Genomic DNA, 18,260 nt, shown 5'->3' on the forward strand with positions numbered 1-18,260 from the left:
TAAAAAAGAATAAATATGTCCAGAGTAAGTTAAGTTACATGTTATGGTGTTAGAATTTCACATACAATTTTAAATCAGTTTGTTATGCTATATTATTGTTATATTGTATGCTGTATTATAATTTTGCTGTCCAACTTTTCTGATAACAGATTGAATTAATGTATATATGTGCATATTAACAGAATTACAAAAAGGACTTGGAGGTTTTCTAACCCAACCCCCTGCTCAAGCAGGAAACTATACTATTTCAGACAAATGGTTGTCCAATCTCTTCTTAAAAACCTCCAGTGTTGGAGCACCCACAACTTTTGGAGGCAAGCCATGTTTATCCTGCAGTCTGATTTACAACTATATTAAATGCATGTTGTTTCAGCTTCAGAATAACAGTTCAGGAGAATTGATTTATTTTTCTAAAAGCTATAATAATATTTGAATTGTTTTGATCAGTGTTCTTCCAAATTTTCACTTTCCATTTGGACTTCCTTGTTCTTACAGCTGTCTCTGTTGGAGCATTTTTATTCACACCCTCTCAGTGTGCTATGTTGCGAAGTGCAAGAATCTGAGAAAAGAGTACAACTTTTATCACATAATCAGTTTGAAAATATTCGAAGGTTGCCATCTTTTAGAAGGTACATAATTAGCTAAACTTCTTGTCATTGCATTTAATTTTTTTTTTTGCCTTAATTGATTTAAGAAAAAATAAACCATTCCAATTTGAGGTGAATGATACAAATAAATTTCCTAAATTGCACATATGTGCAAATGCATATCATCTTCATATTATTTTATTAATTTATTAAAAAAAATATATGGCCACTCATCTTAAATGAATAATTCTGGTCAACCAACAAAATACTGTACATGTAAAAACATTATAAAACCAACATAAACCAAGACAAACTATAGCATTAAAAACAATAATAATACAATAGCTGAGGTACAGTGTAATCACAATAACAATAACCAACATACAAAAAGACACATTTTGCTTCTCCTAACATCCAGGCCTTAATGCTTAGAGGGGAAAAAACCATGTCTTCATGAGCCTCCAGAAGACCATTTAGACCTCGGAGCAGGTTATTATATAGGACAAGTGCCACAACAGAGAGGCATGTTTCCTGGGCTCCTAGATGATGCTGTTCCATAAGAGGGACCCAGAACATGCCCATCTTGTCAAATCTGGTGGAAATGTGACTCTGTGCTCTTTAGGGCTTTAAGGGTGATAACGAGGATCTTGAATTGTATTTGGAAGCCTACTAGCAGCTGGCACTTACAATTGTGATGTCACTTGGGAGAACCCAACACTGTATGTGCTGCTGTATTCTGGAGCATCTGATACTTTCGAAGGGTTTGGAATGCTGGAGAAGCTGACATAAAAAATATTGTTTTTGGAATTGAGTTGAATCTGGTGAGGAACTGCAAAAAAGGAAAACCCGCTATATTTCTAGTCAGAAGTTCAGAAGGATATCTCTGATTTCTCCTGTCTAACTTGCTTCCTCGTCATATGATTCAGATTAGAATTATTATTAAGGAGTTGGAAATTAACCTCTAGTTAATATCCAGGTTTGAAATTAACTTTTTCTTTTCCTCTGTTCAGGTTTGTTGAAAGCCAGGAAGTAGAGAAGCAGGCTGCACTGCTGACAGATGACGAATGTTTAAAGGTAAAATCTAGGACTAAAAAAAAATTCTACAATGTATCTTATTTCAGCCAAGCAATACTTGTGTATAACATCCAGAATTTGATTTATATAAGTGTGCCTTCATTTCACTCCTCACGTCTTCCAGATCTGCTCCATTGTGAGAATTAAGTGGAAGAATCAGGTTTGCCAGTCAGAATTCCTATAAAATGGAAAATGATACATTACGAAATTGTATTTTTATTACAGAGGGACTATGCACCCTCTACACTAATTCTTGAACTATTTATATCTGTTCCTTCAATTCCTCCATAATTCATTTTAGTTAGTCATTAGGAATAAGTACATTTCAGTCTAGTCTAAAAGAAAGAAAAATGTACTTCCAAAAATGAAAAGAAGGAAAATATGCTACTATGGTGACTGCTTTAAATTTTTGCCATGCTTTCTGGAAAAACACCTTGTAGAGAAGATTTCTAAAACAAGGGGGTGATTTCCTTTGATGAGGGACTGGATGAGAAATAGCCTAGAATACTTATCAGTAAACTTCCTGACATAATGAACCCTAACTTCATGTTTTGCCACTTACCACCCATGCCAGGGCTAATGGGAAATTCAACATATCCAAAGAGAAGAATTTGCCTATTTGTGATTTTGAGACTAAAGGAAAATGTGCAAGGATATTGTATAGATTCAGGAGCTGGTAACTGAATGCTGCATTCTGTTTGCTTCTTAATTTTAACTGTGAAAAATGAAAAGATGTCACATGCTGTGTTCTTTAAAATTTAAAAACCAAACAGCAGGTTGGTGAGCATAATCTGACTACTATAATTTACTTGCTATGATAATTATTCTAAAACAGGGGACATATTTCAATAACAGCTAGAGAAATAAATTAACATGAGATTCAAAGAGAGGCTGGGATACAGGAACATCAAAAGGCAAAACATAAATCAACTTTGTATCAGGCCTTCGGAGGCAGCCAGTACTGAAGCTGTTTAAAATCCATATTTTAAATTGCTGAAAACAGCCACTGTGAATGATAGGCCATAAAAATTCATTTCTGCAATGTCCCTGCATTATTCAATATGTTTCTATCTTTATTAAAGTTAGCTAACAGCATTTTAAGACAAACACGGCACTTTGATTTTAAATAGTAAACTAAACTAGCAGCTTCATAACTCATATTTAACCCAAACATGGATTGTTTTGGTTTTGGCTTAGTACAGTATAATGTGTGACCCCAAGCTTTAAAGCTTGTTTAGCAACCACTATAAAAGAAAATATATTTAGCATGATGCATATATCCTGATTAGGTTTACTCATCAAGCTAAACCACAATGTAGGTTTGCCTGTTTATGTCTTATTGTGAGATGTGAACCCAACCATTATGATTTGTAAACCATGATTTACTATTTACCATGTAATATAATCACAGTCAGTCAATAGCAATTCATAAGGTACAGTTAACTAAATCATGGCTTTCCTATGCAATCCTAGTCACTGAGTCACCTACTGTCATTAAAATAATAGTGAAGTAAAGATAAATCTAAATGAACTTACTGAGTTACAGTGCCAAACTGCATGATCTTTGGTCTTCTTTGTTCTTGCGTACTGCTGTCCCAGGACTTATTGACAAATTGGCTTGCTGGTTAGATGTGATGACAGCCTATTGTTTGCACTAAAGAAGAAGAACCTGAATGAATTGGGATGTATGAGGAAGAGAGGAATGTGTAAACGCAAGACTTATTGATAATTGACATGCCAAAACTTGGAATGTTGTGTTAAAGGCGGATTCAATTAGTGGAACTTATTTGTTGCTTAAAGAAAAACATTGTATATTTGCAGCATGTTTATTTAGAAGCAAATCCCACTGAATTTTCTGAAGCTAAATGTTCAAACATAGAAAATATATGATGATGAGATGGGTTTTGAATATTAATGAAGTAAAAGAGACTGTTGAAAGATGAATTGATAAGAGCTAGTAAAATTCATTTACAAATACATCTCTTGGTGATATGTCTGTATTTGATCTAGTCTGAACAAACAAAAAAGTTATAAAGCCAAATAAAACAAGAAAATATTTCATACTTCATGATGAAAAATATTTTCACAGCTTTAGGTTTAATATGCATAAAGATTGTGCTCTTTTTTTCATAAAAACAAAGCATTGTTTCTGAAAAAAAAGGTTATTTTATGGAGGCTTCCGTTCATATTGATCTAGAAAAATTATTCACCTGTGGAGAAACAGTACAGTAATAAAGCAGTAAAAACACCAGTGTTTTAATGCTACATTTTTCTGTTAGATAGAAAATAAAATCTATTAGATAAGGCTGTTAACAGTGTTAAACCTTCCTTCTCTGGAAATTGTCTAATATATTTTAGTTTTATTACAACAGTTGAGTTTAATAATAAAAAAAACTGTTCTCCTTCCCCCCCCCCCCAAAAAAAGAAACACAGCAGTTCACCATTAGCAGTTCATCATAGAACAAAATGATCTGTTGGATCTCTTCACTAAATTTAAAGAAACTGATATACAGTTGGATTTTCTCCTTAAATCTGCAGAGTGGCAAAATGAAATATATGGGATAGAACAATATATGTTTCTGTCTCCTGGAACAAACAGATATCTAGCTTCTACCAAATGCTTGCCTCTTCTGTGAATTACTTTTTATTGTCCTATTTTATTATAACACTGAGTCTTCTGGTTTTGCCAAAGATTATTGTAATCTAATATTCCCTATAAACTCCAAGACGTTTAGGACTTGATTCTGCACATTCTGCAAATATTTTTAATTTATTGAAAAAAACTAGGAGACCCACTCTTCCTGGGGAAAAATGCTTATCTTTCAGCTTACTGGGGTATCAGAGATACAATTTTTGCTCTACTACTTTAAAAGGAAATGAAATGCATCATTAAACTCAATGAAATTACAACGATATTGTTAATGTAAATGGAATATTTACAATTTTCATATAACTCCTTTAGCAGTGGAGTCACTAAAATTATTTTGGATTTTTTTCAAGTAGAATAATTCAATTTAGCTGTTAGAAGTTTGGGGATCAGTGCAATTTTTTTTATACAGGCTTTGAGAAAGGATAGGGATACTAACTGGTCATCTGACTTTCAAATTTTTATTGCTAATCTCATCCCCCTTTTCTCTCTTCTTTTCTTTATAGCTTCCCTTCTAAGTTTTCACTTGTGATAAAAAGGAAATCTCACCCTAGAACCCTAAATAAAGCAACTTCTACTATTTGTGTAGCAAGTATGAACTGAGGGCACTTGGTTCACCTTAGTTGTATTTAATAAAATGCTTTTCAATTAAAATGACTTATTTATAAACTGGGGCCTTATAAATAAGTCAGATGCTTTGAAGTTTAAAAAACAGCACCTAGGAGGTTTAAGAGTTTATCCATTTATTTCAGTTTGTTGTGGCTGTCCATTCTAATAGACCCTGGGCAGATTACAAAATCTAATACATAGTTAAAACAACATGGACAAGGCAAGAGAGCCTGAACTAAATCCAGGCACATGACATTCTAGGTCCACCCCTAACAGCATAGCTCCGAGTTTGAGAACCAGGATTTAAAGACTTCCAAGAACTCCAGGGGAGTGGGGTCCATCCTGATTCCTTGAGGGAGATGCTGTTCCAGAGTGTGTGGAACGCAACAGAGAAGTCTCGTGTTTTTGGTCCCACAAGATGGCAACATTTAATAAGCACCCACATACCAGATGTGCAAAAATGGGAGAGAGGTGGTATCTCAGACAACCAGTCCTTTTGTTGTGTAACTGATACCCAACATTCATAATTAGTTGGACTATAGGTTTAATGGGAAAGGACTACCTTGCTGTATGGAAGCATCTTCTTCAAACACATGTTTTCCTGGAATCCCACTGTAGCTGTAAAGGACAGTGTCATGATCCCCCCAAAAAGGCACAACTGATTTAAGGAGTTCCTGATAGTTGTCAGTCTCTACGTAATTGTTTGTATCCATTCTATGAGATCCATCAGGAGACATGCTTCAGATCTCGCCTGGCAGAGTGGAGTGCCATCTGCTTGCTCATGTATCTGAATAAATCCCATTCAATTTAATTGAGTTTACTTCTGGGTAGAATATAGAATAGCAATGCAATTTGTAAAATAGTTTTGTAATGAGTAAATGACTAATCAGACACTTCCTTTATAATTTTAGGAAACAGCACAAGCATTGCTAAAAGATCTCTATTGTTACCATGAAAATTATTTCCCAATTTTGCGGTGTCTTCATGCTTTCACGTCTTCTCTTCCAAAGTATCCATTAGGCAAACAAGTATGTGCTCTTTATTTTATGTCTCATATTTCGAAATCTTGAATTTGGTTTGCAGTCCTGCTGCCTTTTCTTTATTTTGCCTGCACTGCAATAAGATAAAACAACACTAACTCTTTTTTACTGCCGGCCACTCAATATACTCAAAGACAAAAGGGCCTTGAAAGTATTTTATAGCCCTTTTGACATTGAAATAATTAGGTTTAGTCAAACTGTCCCGGCTTCTTCCGAGAAGCGAATACTGAAAAATATACCTCAGGGTGGGAAAGAGATAACAAAAAAATACATTTATTGTAAGGCAGTGAAAGCAGTTTGTTTTACAGTGTGAATCTGTCCACATTAATTGTATGTACTTCCTTTCTTATTATCGAGCTAACATTCCTGGATAGTGTAGGAGTTGCTTTCCATATCTGAGATCAGTGAAGCCTTACAATTTATAAAGCTTTTATTGTAAGTAACAAATTGATAAAAACGAACATTTCATTAATACGATATTTGCAAAACATTTCCTGTATTACAGATCAGAGAGCTGTATTGTGCATGTTTGGAAAAAAGTGTATGGGAAAGAGAGGAATATGAGTCTGCCATGCAGCTGGTGAGGTAGCTCTCTTTCCATTTCTTATGTTCAAGACATATTAAAGTCTCTATTAGCTATTTAAGAAGAACTTGGGGTTGGAAATGTGTTGCCAGAGGAATAGTGGTTTTTTTTTTTGTTTGTTTGTTTGTTTGTTTCATTTTTTTGGCAACTGATCATATTTTTTTAATATAAAATAATGTATGTCCTTTGTTAGTGGGATTGCCAGCTGGATTGCACAGCCAAATTCTACTTTTTTCATTCAGACCACTTGATCTTTGGATGAAACTATTCAGTTCATGGGTCTGTTTAAATTTTTATTCTTCAGTCTTTTCTCCAAGGACTCAATGGAACAACTCTTTGAAATCAGTTAATCCAGTGTTTGAAATAAAAATATAGAAATTTAAACCTGAATCATCATCATCCAGGCCTAATCCACTATTCAGTATACCACTCAGGCTGTCCTATGGCACATGTGTGTATATAAATCCAGAAATATGTTCCGCCCTGTTAGATGTTATTTCTACAACTAATATCGAGATGTGTTAATTTGTGGGCTCTCAAAGACAGGAAGGCATACCTGATAGGGCAAGATGGTAATGCTGAAATGAGAGGCACACTTATCAGATGGTGGCTGTGTAAATTGGATGGATAGACAGATGGATGGATGGATGGGAGGGATAGGCAAATGTGATTTCAGATATTGGTTATGGAATTTGGGTAATGTTTCTTCCCTCCCTCTTCAATTATTTTTCTTTTCATTTTGGATTATGGTAATTATAACATAATCCTATGGGCAGGGCCTTTTTTTTTTCCCAATATACTTTTATAAAGATTATCTAGAAGTGTAATTAAGTAGAGTTCATTCAAGTATGACTAAGAAGATCTGAAATACTGTGGCTTGGATCCAGGAGTATTTTGCACAAAGAGAAAAATATTTATGCTTCTGCAATGGTCCCTTTTTTAAGTTTTCCAATTTTCCAATTTCTGCCCCAGTTGAGGCCCTTCAATTAATATTTCTTTAATTTATTTATTTTTATTGGGATTTGTTATAAAATATGAATAGAAACTTAAGGAAAGGAGAAAGAGGGGGAAGGAGTGGAAAGTAGAAAGAAAAGCAGTGGTTCCCAGGTGGTTTTTTTTTCCAGTGCAGTAGAATACAAGTCAATTTATATTTTTAAGGTTTTCCTGACTGTCAGACATAGCTTGGAAATCCTGTGCAGGGGATTGTAGAGAATATGAAGAATTTGCTATAGAAAAAGTATAGTGAAATAAGTGTAGGTAAATGTACAACAAAAGATAAAGTCTCCCTCAAACTGAGCTTGATGACTGATGATTGCACAATGTAACCATGACACTCACTATCTTAACAATACAGAAATAATCAATCATCTTCTACCATGTTTTTTACAACTTCCCAATCTTGGCTACATTCCTGAAATTTCCTAATGGCATCGATCCAAATAGTAACCAAATCTAACCTTGCTTAGCACTTCAAGATCAGCCTAGACTAGGTGCTATCTAACAAATGTACAGCAGAAGACAGTGTTTGTACAGTATATTTGCCTATCTTCTCAAAAAATAAAACTCTTCTGGAGAACCAGTAGCGGAAATTTTGAGTAGTTTGGAGAACTGGTAGTAAAATTCTGACTGGCCCCGCCCCCATTTATTCTCTGCCTCCCAAGTCCCAGCTGATCAGGAAGAAATGGGGATTTTGCAGTAACTTTTCCCTGGATTGGGGTGGGAATGGAGATTTTACAGTATCCTTCCCCTGCCACACCCACCAAGCCACGCCCACCAAACCATGCCATGCGACACCCACGAAACCACACCCACATAACCGGTAGTAAAAAAAATTGAAACCCACCACTGTAAACAACAAAACAAAAATTTAATAAATCCTAATAAAATACTATAAGACAAAGCAAAAAGCAGATTAAGTTTTTAAGAGATATATTGTGAACACAAAATTTGGCTTTGTTTGGCTTTGCTCTGAGTTGAATTCAGAAGCCCATCTTATATTTATCTGGGAGAAGTATGAGCCAGACAAGGAAATGGAAAGAGGGTCTTTATCACTGAGAGTTCTGCCACTTGTATCTTAGATTCAAGCCCCTCCTGATTTGTCAAGGCCTCCCAGAAGATCGGTTGAGTCCAAGCAGTAATCAATATGTTTTTATGAAAATGGCTCTGTCTTCCTTGAATGAAGTGTATGCCCCTTCTCAAGAGGCTATTCTTGGACCCAACTTTGTTGGACAACTTTTGTCCAGGTTCCAGGATTATCTACTCTACAAGTCTTTTTATCCAGGCCCTGGATGAAGATTATGTTGATGCTGCCTCCAGGTTGTCAGGACTTACCAGGATAGAATGTAAATAATTATATAAAATTAAAATGAAATAAACATTTTAAATCCATAAATGGAAAGCTTTACTATACATTCAGAGGTGTATAAATGAAATCATGTGTGAACAGTTAGGTTGAGTTTTGCTGAAGTTTCCATTCTTGGTTTCTTTTTTTAGGATGTTGGCCAAGGACGAGTTGGTGGCTATTCTTGAAAAATGTGTGGACGTTCTTATATCCTCTTCTGCAAAGTGTCTAAGAAAGGCTTTAGAAAAATTGGAGGGATATGTGCAACTACTTAAAAATCTTGAAGGTACTGAATTTTTGTTAGATATTCTAATTCCATTATTATTTTCTGCAGCCATACTCACTGAAGAGATGTAGAAAATACTCTCATTATAAAAAGAAATGCCTGGCATTATGAGAACAAATAAGGAATAAATTAGCTGGTTCCTTAAGATTTTTTAGGCTTCCAGGTAGTAAAAAAAGAAGTAAACTTAATTAATGTTGAATTTATCCCCCTAGATTGAGAATTGAAACAATAATGGATGGATTGCAATATATTGGATTGCATTTTAAAGTGACATTTCTTAAGGAGCACAATGATTTTTAGCTAAATCGTTGCATTGTTTTTGCTGTTATTGGTCAACTCAGCATAAAAACTTACTCTGCAAAACCGAAATGTTTTAAATGCCAAATTAGAAGGTGAAGAAAGACAAATTATCAATGATTGAAATAAAAAGGCAGGTTGTGGCTGAAGGTAAGGAAATATTTCATAATGGTAACAGCAGTTCATCAGTGGAACCAGTTACAGGGAAGCGGTGGTCTCTCATTTACTTCTCCTCCTTCCTTTGAAAACCTTACCCCATTTTTTTATTTGACCAGTTCAGAAGCTAGAGATACGTTTGTAAATTCCTCATTGGCTCTTTTCTGCCCGTTACAGTATTGCATATCCCAAAAGAATGGGTTCTTTGAGTTGTAAGAAATAAAAATTTGGGAAAGATTACAACAATTAGGCAGTCAATAAGTACATGGTGTTTTTTGTTTTTTAAAAAATAGGATTATTATTTCAAAAACAATTTCAGGTTCAGATATATAGATAGATAAAATTACAAATATGAGTATCAAGGGGACAAAACATCAGAAATAGATAAAAATCTTGCATACATACATCAGAGAGCTATTTTTGAAGATTGTATTTGTGTTTTATGTTAGTTCAGTTAGACTCTACTGCCTTAAACCATGCAAGTTATTTGAATCTATGGCACACACATATGGCTAGTGAAGGAAGAAGTCTCTGTATATGTTAAAACAATAACTAAAGCTGCCTGGAAGGCATTTGAACTGAATTTTGTAATTTCTGAGAATCTGCCCAGCAAGGCTTAATACGGGATTAAGTGTTGCAGAGGGATTTCAGTGTTGTTTCATTTTATCTTTCATTTTTCTTTGGGTAAATCCTTAATCTTATTTTGTTTGATTGTAGGAAGCCAGAGGAGAGGAAGAGTGGAAGATTTCCCCCCCACCCCAAAAAAAAAAAAAAAAACCCATGCTGGATTCAATCTTGATTTGCATTTATGTGCATGAAATTACTTACTAAATCCTAGATCCCATGGCGGTTTTTTATTTCAATTGCCATCTCCAATGTCACTTTCAATGAAAGATCTCCCAGTCCTCTGAAAACCTATTGGGGGGGGGAGGAGTGGGTTTGCTGAATATGTGTCTAGAAGTCCATCCAACCAAATCCCACCTCTTTTTCAGCTAGTACATAGAGCTTCTTCTTTTCTCGGTTGGATCCTTTATGGAAGATAATTATACTTGCTGTTTTCTTATACAAATCACAGAAGTTAGTGGTGATCAAGAAAAATCCATATCCTCACTGGAAGAGCTTCAGAAGAAAACAGATCTGTATCATCTTCAAAAGGTCAGCATATTTAACTGTTGACTTTGTAATTCTAATGTTACTAATAAGTTGACTGGTATATATAATATGCCTTCTGAAATCAAAGCTAATCAAAGGAAGACATTTCAGCTTGAACCAAATACAGGATTAGAATTTTAATATATCCAAATGTGGAAAGAGAAAATGCTTCTCCAGACATTACTTATTAGTTGTTCTTTACTATGCCTGTTCAGTATTTCTGAAATTATCTTAATACGCATATATATTACATATGTAAAAATATGCAAGTTAATTAGTTCTGAGGTCACAGTTTCAGTTTTATTTTGTAAAATTGCTTATCTTTCTGGTTCCCTCTCCACCTCTTTCTGCCCTACTCGTTATTCCTTACTTTATTTACAAAAGGAAAAATGACATTGACGAAGTGTGTGCATGTGTCTCGATGTTAATTACCCTATTTTTATTTACTGGATTCTCTGATTATATCTCATGTGCATGTAAGTCTGCTACAAAAATATAGGAGCCAGTCCAGTAAGAATAATAGTAGCCCCTCCAATTCTATAATCAAGTAACTGGAGAAAGACAGTCTTTGCTTGACTGGCCAACTGTGGTGTTGTTCAGTAAAACAAATCAAACCAAGCAGAATTAAAATGGTTGCTTAGATCACTGTGTTGTATTTGCTCTTGTTGTAAAAGAATTGTGTAACTAATAGATACAGTTTAATATCTAAGAACCATCTAGTATTTCTATAGTTCTGTTTGCTTTTGTTAGATTCCCCCCTCCCTTTCCTGCAGCAGCTCAAGGTAACTTATATGGCACTTCCTTTTTCCACAACAACCACTCTTTGCAGTAGTTTTGATTGAGAAACATTAACTGGCCCAAAATAACACAGCAAGTTTCCATGGCTAGAGATGGACTTGAACCTAAGTGCCCCAAATTATAATTCAATACCTTAATCACTTCTAGCTTGGTAAAAGTATCTTTGCATTTCTGTATGATCAATAGTTGCAAAAGAACAACTGGTTCTAATTTAAAGAATAGACATTCCTTAAAAATCGAAGAAGCAATTCAAAGGACACATTAAAGCATTTGGCTGCACACACAAAAAATAATCTGCTTAGTACATAATGTGGAAACACCTATGGACATGATTAGTACTGCTTTATGTTGTAGACTTTGTTGGAGATGAAAGAATCAAGGAGAGTAAAGAAACTAACAACGTTTGAAATGCTTCGTTTTGAAATTGTTGACTTTATAGATGGCCTTGTGAGGTGAGCATTGCTTTTTTCTAAGGAGCTTGTGAAATCCATTTTGTCTGTCTCAACCTTTCCAAAGGGTGGGGGGAGGAATTGAAATTTGGGTCTACAAATAAATTGGTAAGGACTATTGTTTGCCTATGTCTGTACTAAAAAAAAATTACAAAGCATGAGTAGATGCTTTGTAATTGCACAATTTTACATAATAAATTTATTGGTAGGAAAAAGCTGTTTGAATTTAATAGATTGTAGTTTATAAGATGGAGAATAAATCTTATGTTCTGCTTTTTCTCATTTCTCTCCTAGACTTTTTTTTTCTTTTGCAGTTTTAGTTGTGTTGAGCATTTTTGTTAGATTCTGACTTTGTATGGCGGTACACCAAAATTAGACATTTTGAAAGAGAGGGTTTGGGGACTGTAAATTGCCCAATTTGCCAAAAAAATTTGGGACTAAGTTATTGGATGTCTGCCACCAGCCAAGTCTACACAGTTGCTGAGTTCACTTCTGGCCCCACACAGAGGTGGTTTTTTTAAAAAAAAATAGGATAAGGGCTGCCCTTTAAATTTAAGTGGCATGAAGGGGATTACAGTCCAAATAAAACAACTATGACAAAGAAATGAGCAGGACCAAGGCAACCAATAAATTTGATTTTAATTTAATTTAATTTAATTTAATTTAACATTAATCATATGCAGTTAAATGATTAGTCCTTATGTATTTAATAATTTTCCACTTCTGTCATATTCAAATTTATAATTTGATTGTAAATTTTTGGGACACCCAAAGATTTCAGAAGCTGCAATCTCCTTGCTGCATATTTTGCCTTGTTGTTAAACAAATATTACTTTGATGATAATGTAGATAGTCTTTTCAATGGCGGCTTTGCATTTGTGAAATTACATTTCCTAAGTACTTTGGGGACATGGCTACACTATTGTTTTTTATGAAAACTACTGTTCTTGGGAATGACGATTATAACAATATTGATTAATGAACTGCCACAGTTCCTATTTAATTCTGAGAGTGGATTTTAAGGTGGTCTTAAAACTACGGTGCCTTGTATAAACTATCTGAAGACATTATTTTAGCACAATGCAAAGCTATTTTAATTTTTTTCATGAAATAAAGAATTATGATCAATGCTAAAAAAAATATGAATTGTAGTAACTCTTAAGCGATGGCTGAACAGTTTTAAGCGTCATTTATTTCCAGTCTACATTTGGTTTAGGAGAAGTTCATAGCTTTAAGAAGAATATTGTAATTTGAGAAAAAGGAAACAATGAAAGAACCAAACAAAAAGAATAGAAGCAGAGGAAATATGTGGAGTTTATTAATATATTGCAGGATTTGGCAAGCCAAAAAAAGCTCATTATTCTGATTTTAGAGTGAAACCAGTTTTTAAAAATCTCATCCAATGTGCGGTTGCTCCAAATGAATAATAGAATTAAAATCTGAAGAGAATATAGTGGAAATGGGTTACATGCAGATGTTGGTATCACTAAATAATTTTATCAATGATTGTAGAATGTTTCTGTTTTAATAGAAATTGTCAGTGGTATGTAGAAAATTCAATATCACCATCTTTTTAAAAACAGGTAATATTGTCTGTGAAGCCTGCAATTAAAAAATCTTTTTAACACTTAAATCTAAAAGTGGGCGTTACATGATGCCATAGTGCAGTGCAAAATATACATGTTGCTTATTTTCTGAGGTTTATGATAGAATTAGGAGCTGAATTCAATAAAAATCCTTTTCTCTTACCATTTTTTGTGTGCTATTTTAGGAATTACCTCGCACCTGCAGAGATGCAAACACTGCATGAGGTGATGTATTTCAATGCAGCTAATACTCTCCGAGAGCATTTAAATGCCACCCCGCGTGCTGCTCTTCACACTGCTCTCAACAATCCATACTTTTATCTTAAGGTAGGAAATAAGAGCAAGGCAGTCTTGTAGCCTCATTTCACATTAGATACAAACTATTGAAAGTGTCATTCCTTGAAGAATTTAGTTAGCCCATTTCTCATGCCACAGTGTTTTCCACATGACTAGTTGAAGCTGTAAGAGCTGGGCAACTTCCTTGTCTTCACTTATCAAGGATTCTAACATTTTTTTCTGAAAATACATGAGTGTGACCCTAAGCAAAATCTACAGCAAAAATAACATTTTAAGTATAAAGAAAATAAAGAGACTTCTCAGAACTACAGTAGCATTAATATGGCATGAACATTCTAAATCATTAAGAAAAATGTCGGTGAAATATTTCTCCATATAATTTTATCATTGGGAAATTATGATAAAATAGTATAGAGATGTCTGTTGGGGTGGGGGGTGTCAGCTGCTGACCCAGTACTTGATTGAAAGACCATCAGGAAATTCCTAGTCTGGAGGCAAACTAAGAAAGAACAATCTAGAAGAAGCCACAGGCGCAATCTATTCCTGCATAGTTACCAACCAAACTAGGAGAATGTGACAGAGTAGTTACAGCCACACTGATGCCAATATGTGCTTACTAGTACACAGATGGCAAAACATTTAGACATTGCTATAAATTACTACAGAAATGTCCAAGGTTTTGTACTGAAATAACACTTTATAGCAAGTGTTAAAAATCATGCTAACTTCCCTGTTATTGTTGCTTGTGGCTATAAAAAATAAGAACTAAAAGAGGATAGCGATGGTAATTACAGCTTCTGGAGAGGATAACTGGACCACTGTCAGAGAACTCAGTCCAAGGAACTCTTACTTTGCAATTCGAGGGGCATCCCAGACAGTAGGAAATAACTAGACACATACATGAAGTTTAGCTTGGCTGTCTTTATCTGAGATAGTTGCCTTCTCTATTAAAAAGTAGTGTTTTTTTCTGGCATCTATTCCAATGAGCCAGAGAGGCAAGAAAAATGGTCTTGTAAAATGGAAGACAAGTAAATGGCCCATAAACAGGAACAGTTGCATATATTCACTTGCAACTGTCTGGCCTGCTGTAATTACATTGGGCAGTGGGAGGGGGGGAGGTTGTCACTGTTTTTTAAGGTTCACTTAACACAGCTGTGGGCAAATTATGCCTGCATTATCAGTGATGTTGCAAAGCTGCCATGTGCATTATAGTACACCAGCTATATAGCTGAGAGTATCATTACCACATCAATGAAAGATACGTGGTGCCTATTTTTGATTATGAATTTTGTTTATCAGGATGACTCCTTGAAATGTGATGCGGAATCCATTTCTGGTGCAGCTCCTGATATTTGTATAGCATACAAGCTTCATTTGGAGTGTGGCAGATTGATTAACCTGGTTGACTGGCTGGAGGTAGGTAAAACGATTCAGTGGACACCTGCTATTCTGCTGGATGTTTTTTTTAAGCCGCCCATTCTTGCTATTAGATTCCGTATAAAACTCAACAGTGTCTTCAAATCAAATCTTTATTACAGTAATAGACCAGCATAAGAAGGGCAGGGTAGTTAATTAAAAAGCATTGAAGACACATCAGTGCAATTCCTTCATGTTCTTCCGGGGTGCATTAAATCATAATTTGTGTAAATCCTTCCAATGTTTTGTACCAAGATTCAATAAATGAATGCACTAGTAAGGAGGCTCATCTCCCCCCTGCTAAGCATTTTCCATCACAGTTCCCATTTTTGTTGACATTTTCTTATTGAAGAGCAACTACACATCATTGGAGTTTGTTTTAAAGAGCAGGGAGATGCTCCTTCTAAACGGATTTAATTTTCTGGAGGAAAATAGCACAGAATGTGCCTTCTGTTTTGTTAAATTGGGACTTTGGAGAGAATGGAAACAGTAATAGCTCATTGCTCCCTCTGGCAAAATGGGAAAGTCTCTTCATTTCTTGCTCTGTGAGGCTCAGCTAGTGCCACCTTTGGCCATGAAATTTTTCCTTCCATGGACTGGATTTTTACAGAATATGCCAGCGATAATTGTTGCTCCTTTTTGCAAAAATGGGGTGGGGGGATGGAGAGCGAAATAAAACATTTTTTCTTTTGCAAGCCATTGTGGCATTTTTCATATTTTAACTCAGGAGCAAAGTCAGTTTTCTTTCATCCATAGGAAGTTTATTTTCTGCCTGTACATTTGGCAAAGTAGTTTCTGGAGTTTCTCACAGCATCCCAATAGAAATGAAAAAAAAATTAATTTATTTCTCTTCAGTTGTGGTAAGAAGAGAATAGCTTTTACTTCTTCATGTATGGCTGCTGATTTTAGCATAAGCACAGTTTGCAAAAATGTTCTATCTATGGAGAAAAAAATTAGAGACTGAGTTTTGTTAGATACCTGCTGTATCATAGCAAAAATGAAAAATAACCAAGTTTGGAACTAGATGGGTAAGAACTGAGACAAATAATGAATGTGGATAATAAAGCCAACCTTTTACCCGTTTAGCACTACTTGCTTTTGTTTCATCTTTATGGTTACCCATTTAAATTAGGATGGAATCTATTTTGTGACTTGTGATATTTGTTCTGGAATTTAAGAGAAATATTTGAGAATCTTGTTAGGCAATAAATTATATTAGTTAAAAAAACCCACATTAAAATATATACAGGTATTATGTCTCCCCGTTTACTTGTTAAGTCTCTGATGCCCTACCTCTAACAATGACAGTGTAATATGTAAACTAGGATGTGAACTTTGTACAACTTTTCTGAATGCTTTTATGACATGATGGTATTTCTCTAGGCTTTTTCAACAGTTGTAAGTGCAGCTCCAAATACAGATTCCACAATCAAAAACCAGACAGATGACATTATCCAGTATCCTTTTTTTGATATTCTTCTAAGAAAATCTACCTGAAAACCACAGTATTTTTTTGAAAATTATTTTTACATTGTAAATAAAAAGAGCGAAGTAAAACATTTTAGAGAGCTGAGAACCAAGCTGAGAACCAAGCTGAGGATTAGTTAAGGTTTTATAGGATGAAATGAGCTTTATTATTATTCTCTCCAGATCACAGAAAATCTAAAAGGTCTAAAAGGAAAGTAGCTGAAGATGCTGGACATCTTGTACAGGGAAGAAAAATCACAAGTCAGTTGGAAGGCAGTCTTGCTGTCAAGAGCTGTTTAGTGATGGTGCAGCCTACCGAGAATAGCGCTAAACTCTCAGTGTTTTCAAATAGGTGCTGGATAAATATAATTTAGTGGCTTCCTGCACTGAGCATAGGATGCTTGACTAAACCACCTATATCTCTTCGCTCATACACATCAATTCTGTTTTGCAGAAATCTTTAACTACAATTTCTATATGTGTAACAGAGCTCACCCAGTCTTTCTGATTTAGTTGTAATCTTCTCATGCTAGTATTTCAGTATTTCATTCAAATGAGTGCTGCTACTTCAGATTAGTTTACTATATAGTAGCATGCAAGGTGATCTGAGGAATCTGGAATGTAACAGGTTAATGAGGAAATAAATGAAAATAATTTTCTGGGAACTTTAGGGCAGATCATTGAAGATGCTAAGAAGTAGACACAAGCAGGAAAAAGGGCTTTACCACAGAGTAAATAACCTACTCTATTTAACCTACTCTTGAAGATGAATTCCAGAGATTTCCAAATTTGCTGTATTAGTTGAAGATATATTACTTGGTAGATTGAGCATCCATCCAATATTGTAATGCTATTACAAAGAAAGGTGAGCAATCTATAAATGTGCTAAATTGTGTAGTAAACCATCCCAAACTTGTTCTGTATGTGTAGTATATTATTAAATATTGATTAGTGGTAATGCCATTTCCTTGACTAGGACTCCAAGTGCTCGGTTCATTCGAGCAGTATCAGAACTGGAATTTTTGGGATTCATAAAACCCACAAAACAGAAAACGGATCACGTGGCAAGGCTGACATGGGGTAGTTGTTAATATGAAATGGTTCTGTAGTAGTTAAAAGAAATATTATCCACTGTAATAAAGTATACAAAATGACACAGTAATAAAGTATACAAAATGACTTCCTGGATTTTGCTCCTTTTCTAAGTAAGCATAGAAGTATCTGCTTGCATAGAAGCAAGATAATTTTTGGATTAAGATACACTTCCATGATTTTTCAAGCAGGGTATGCCACTTCAAGCCCATCTCTTCATCACTTAACCATCTGCTTCTCTTTTATCATCATGCTGAATATTGTTACTTCCCTCCCTTTAAGCTATTCTTTGAACCTTCTTTAATTTTCTTTTTGCAGAGATCTTTGTTATTTTAAAATCAGCTATTTATACAAGATAGCTCTAAATTGCAACACATGCTCAA

The 18,260-nt window shown here is 34.8% G+C and overlaps 1 protein-coding gene and 1 long non-coding RNA gene across 2 annotated transcripts in view; one reads left to right on the top strand and one right to left on the bottom strand.

The window, feature by feature from the left end:
* Positions 1-17,964, top strand: part of ORC3 (origin recognition complex subunit 3) — a 38,737-nt gene extending 20,773 nt beyond the window's left edge. The window contains exons 10-20 of the mRNA XM_034408949.3: positions 496-629; positions 1,598-1,661; positions 5,829-5,945; positions 6,463-6,542; positions 9,034-9,167; positions 10,696-10,775; positions 11,925-12,022; positions 13,791-13,932; positions 15,202-15,318; positions 16,702-16,775; positions 17,771-17,964. Of these exons, the coding sequence (XP_034264840.2) occupies positions 496-629; positions 1,598-1,661; positions 5,829-5,945; positions 6,463-6,542; positions 9,034-9,167; positions 10,696-10,775; positions 11,925-12,022; positions 13,791-13,932; positions 15,202-15,318; positions 16,702-16,775; positions 17,771-17,876 (1,146 nt within the window). The 3' untranslated portion in view covers positions 17,877-17,964. The remainder of the gene's footprint in view (positions 1-495; positions 630-1,597; positions 1,662-5,828; positions 5,946-6,462; positions 6,543-9,033; positions 9,168-10,695; positions 10,776-11,924; positions 12,023-13,790; positions 13,933-15,201; positions 15,319-16,701; positions 16,776-17,770) is intronic.
* On the bottom strand, positions 770-3,857 carry LOC117660752 (uncharacterized). The gene is made up of 2 exons (XR_004589785.3): positions 3,198-3,857; positions 770-1,839 (listed from the first exon to the last, which is right to left on the bottom strand). It is a non-coding gene; the product is annotated as an uncharacterized LOC117660752 (long non-coding RNA).
* Positions 17,965-18,260: the final 296 nt, after the last annotated feature.

The sequence above is a fragment of the Pantherophis guttatus genome, chromosome 1 (genome assembly GCF_059756535.1).
Source record: "Pantherophis guttatus breed Tessera chromosome 1, ASM5975653v1, whole genome shotgun sequence".
NCBI classification, from domain to species: Eukaryota; Metazoa; Chordata; class Lepidosauria; order Squamata; family Colubridae; genus Pantherophis; species Pantherophis guttatus.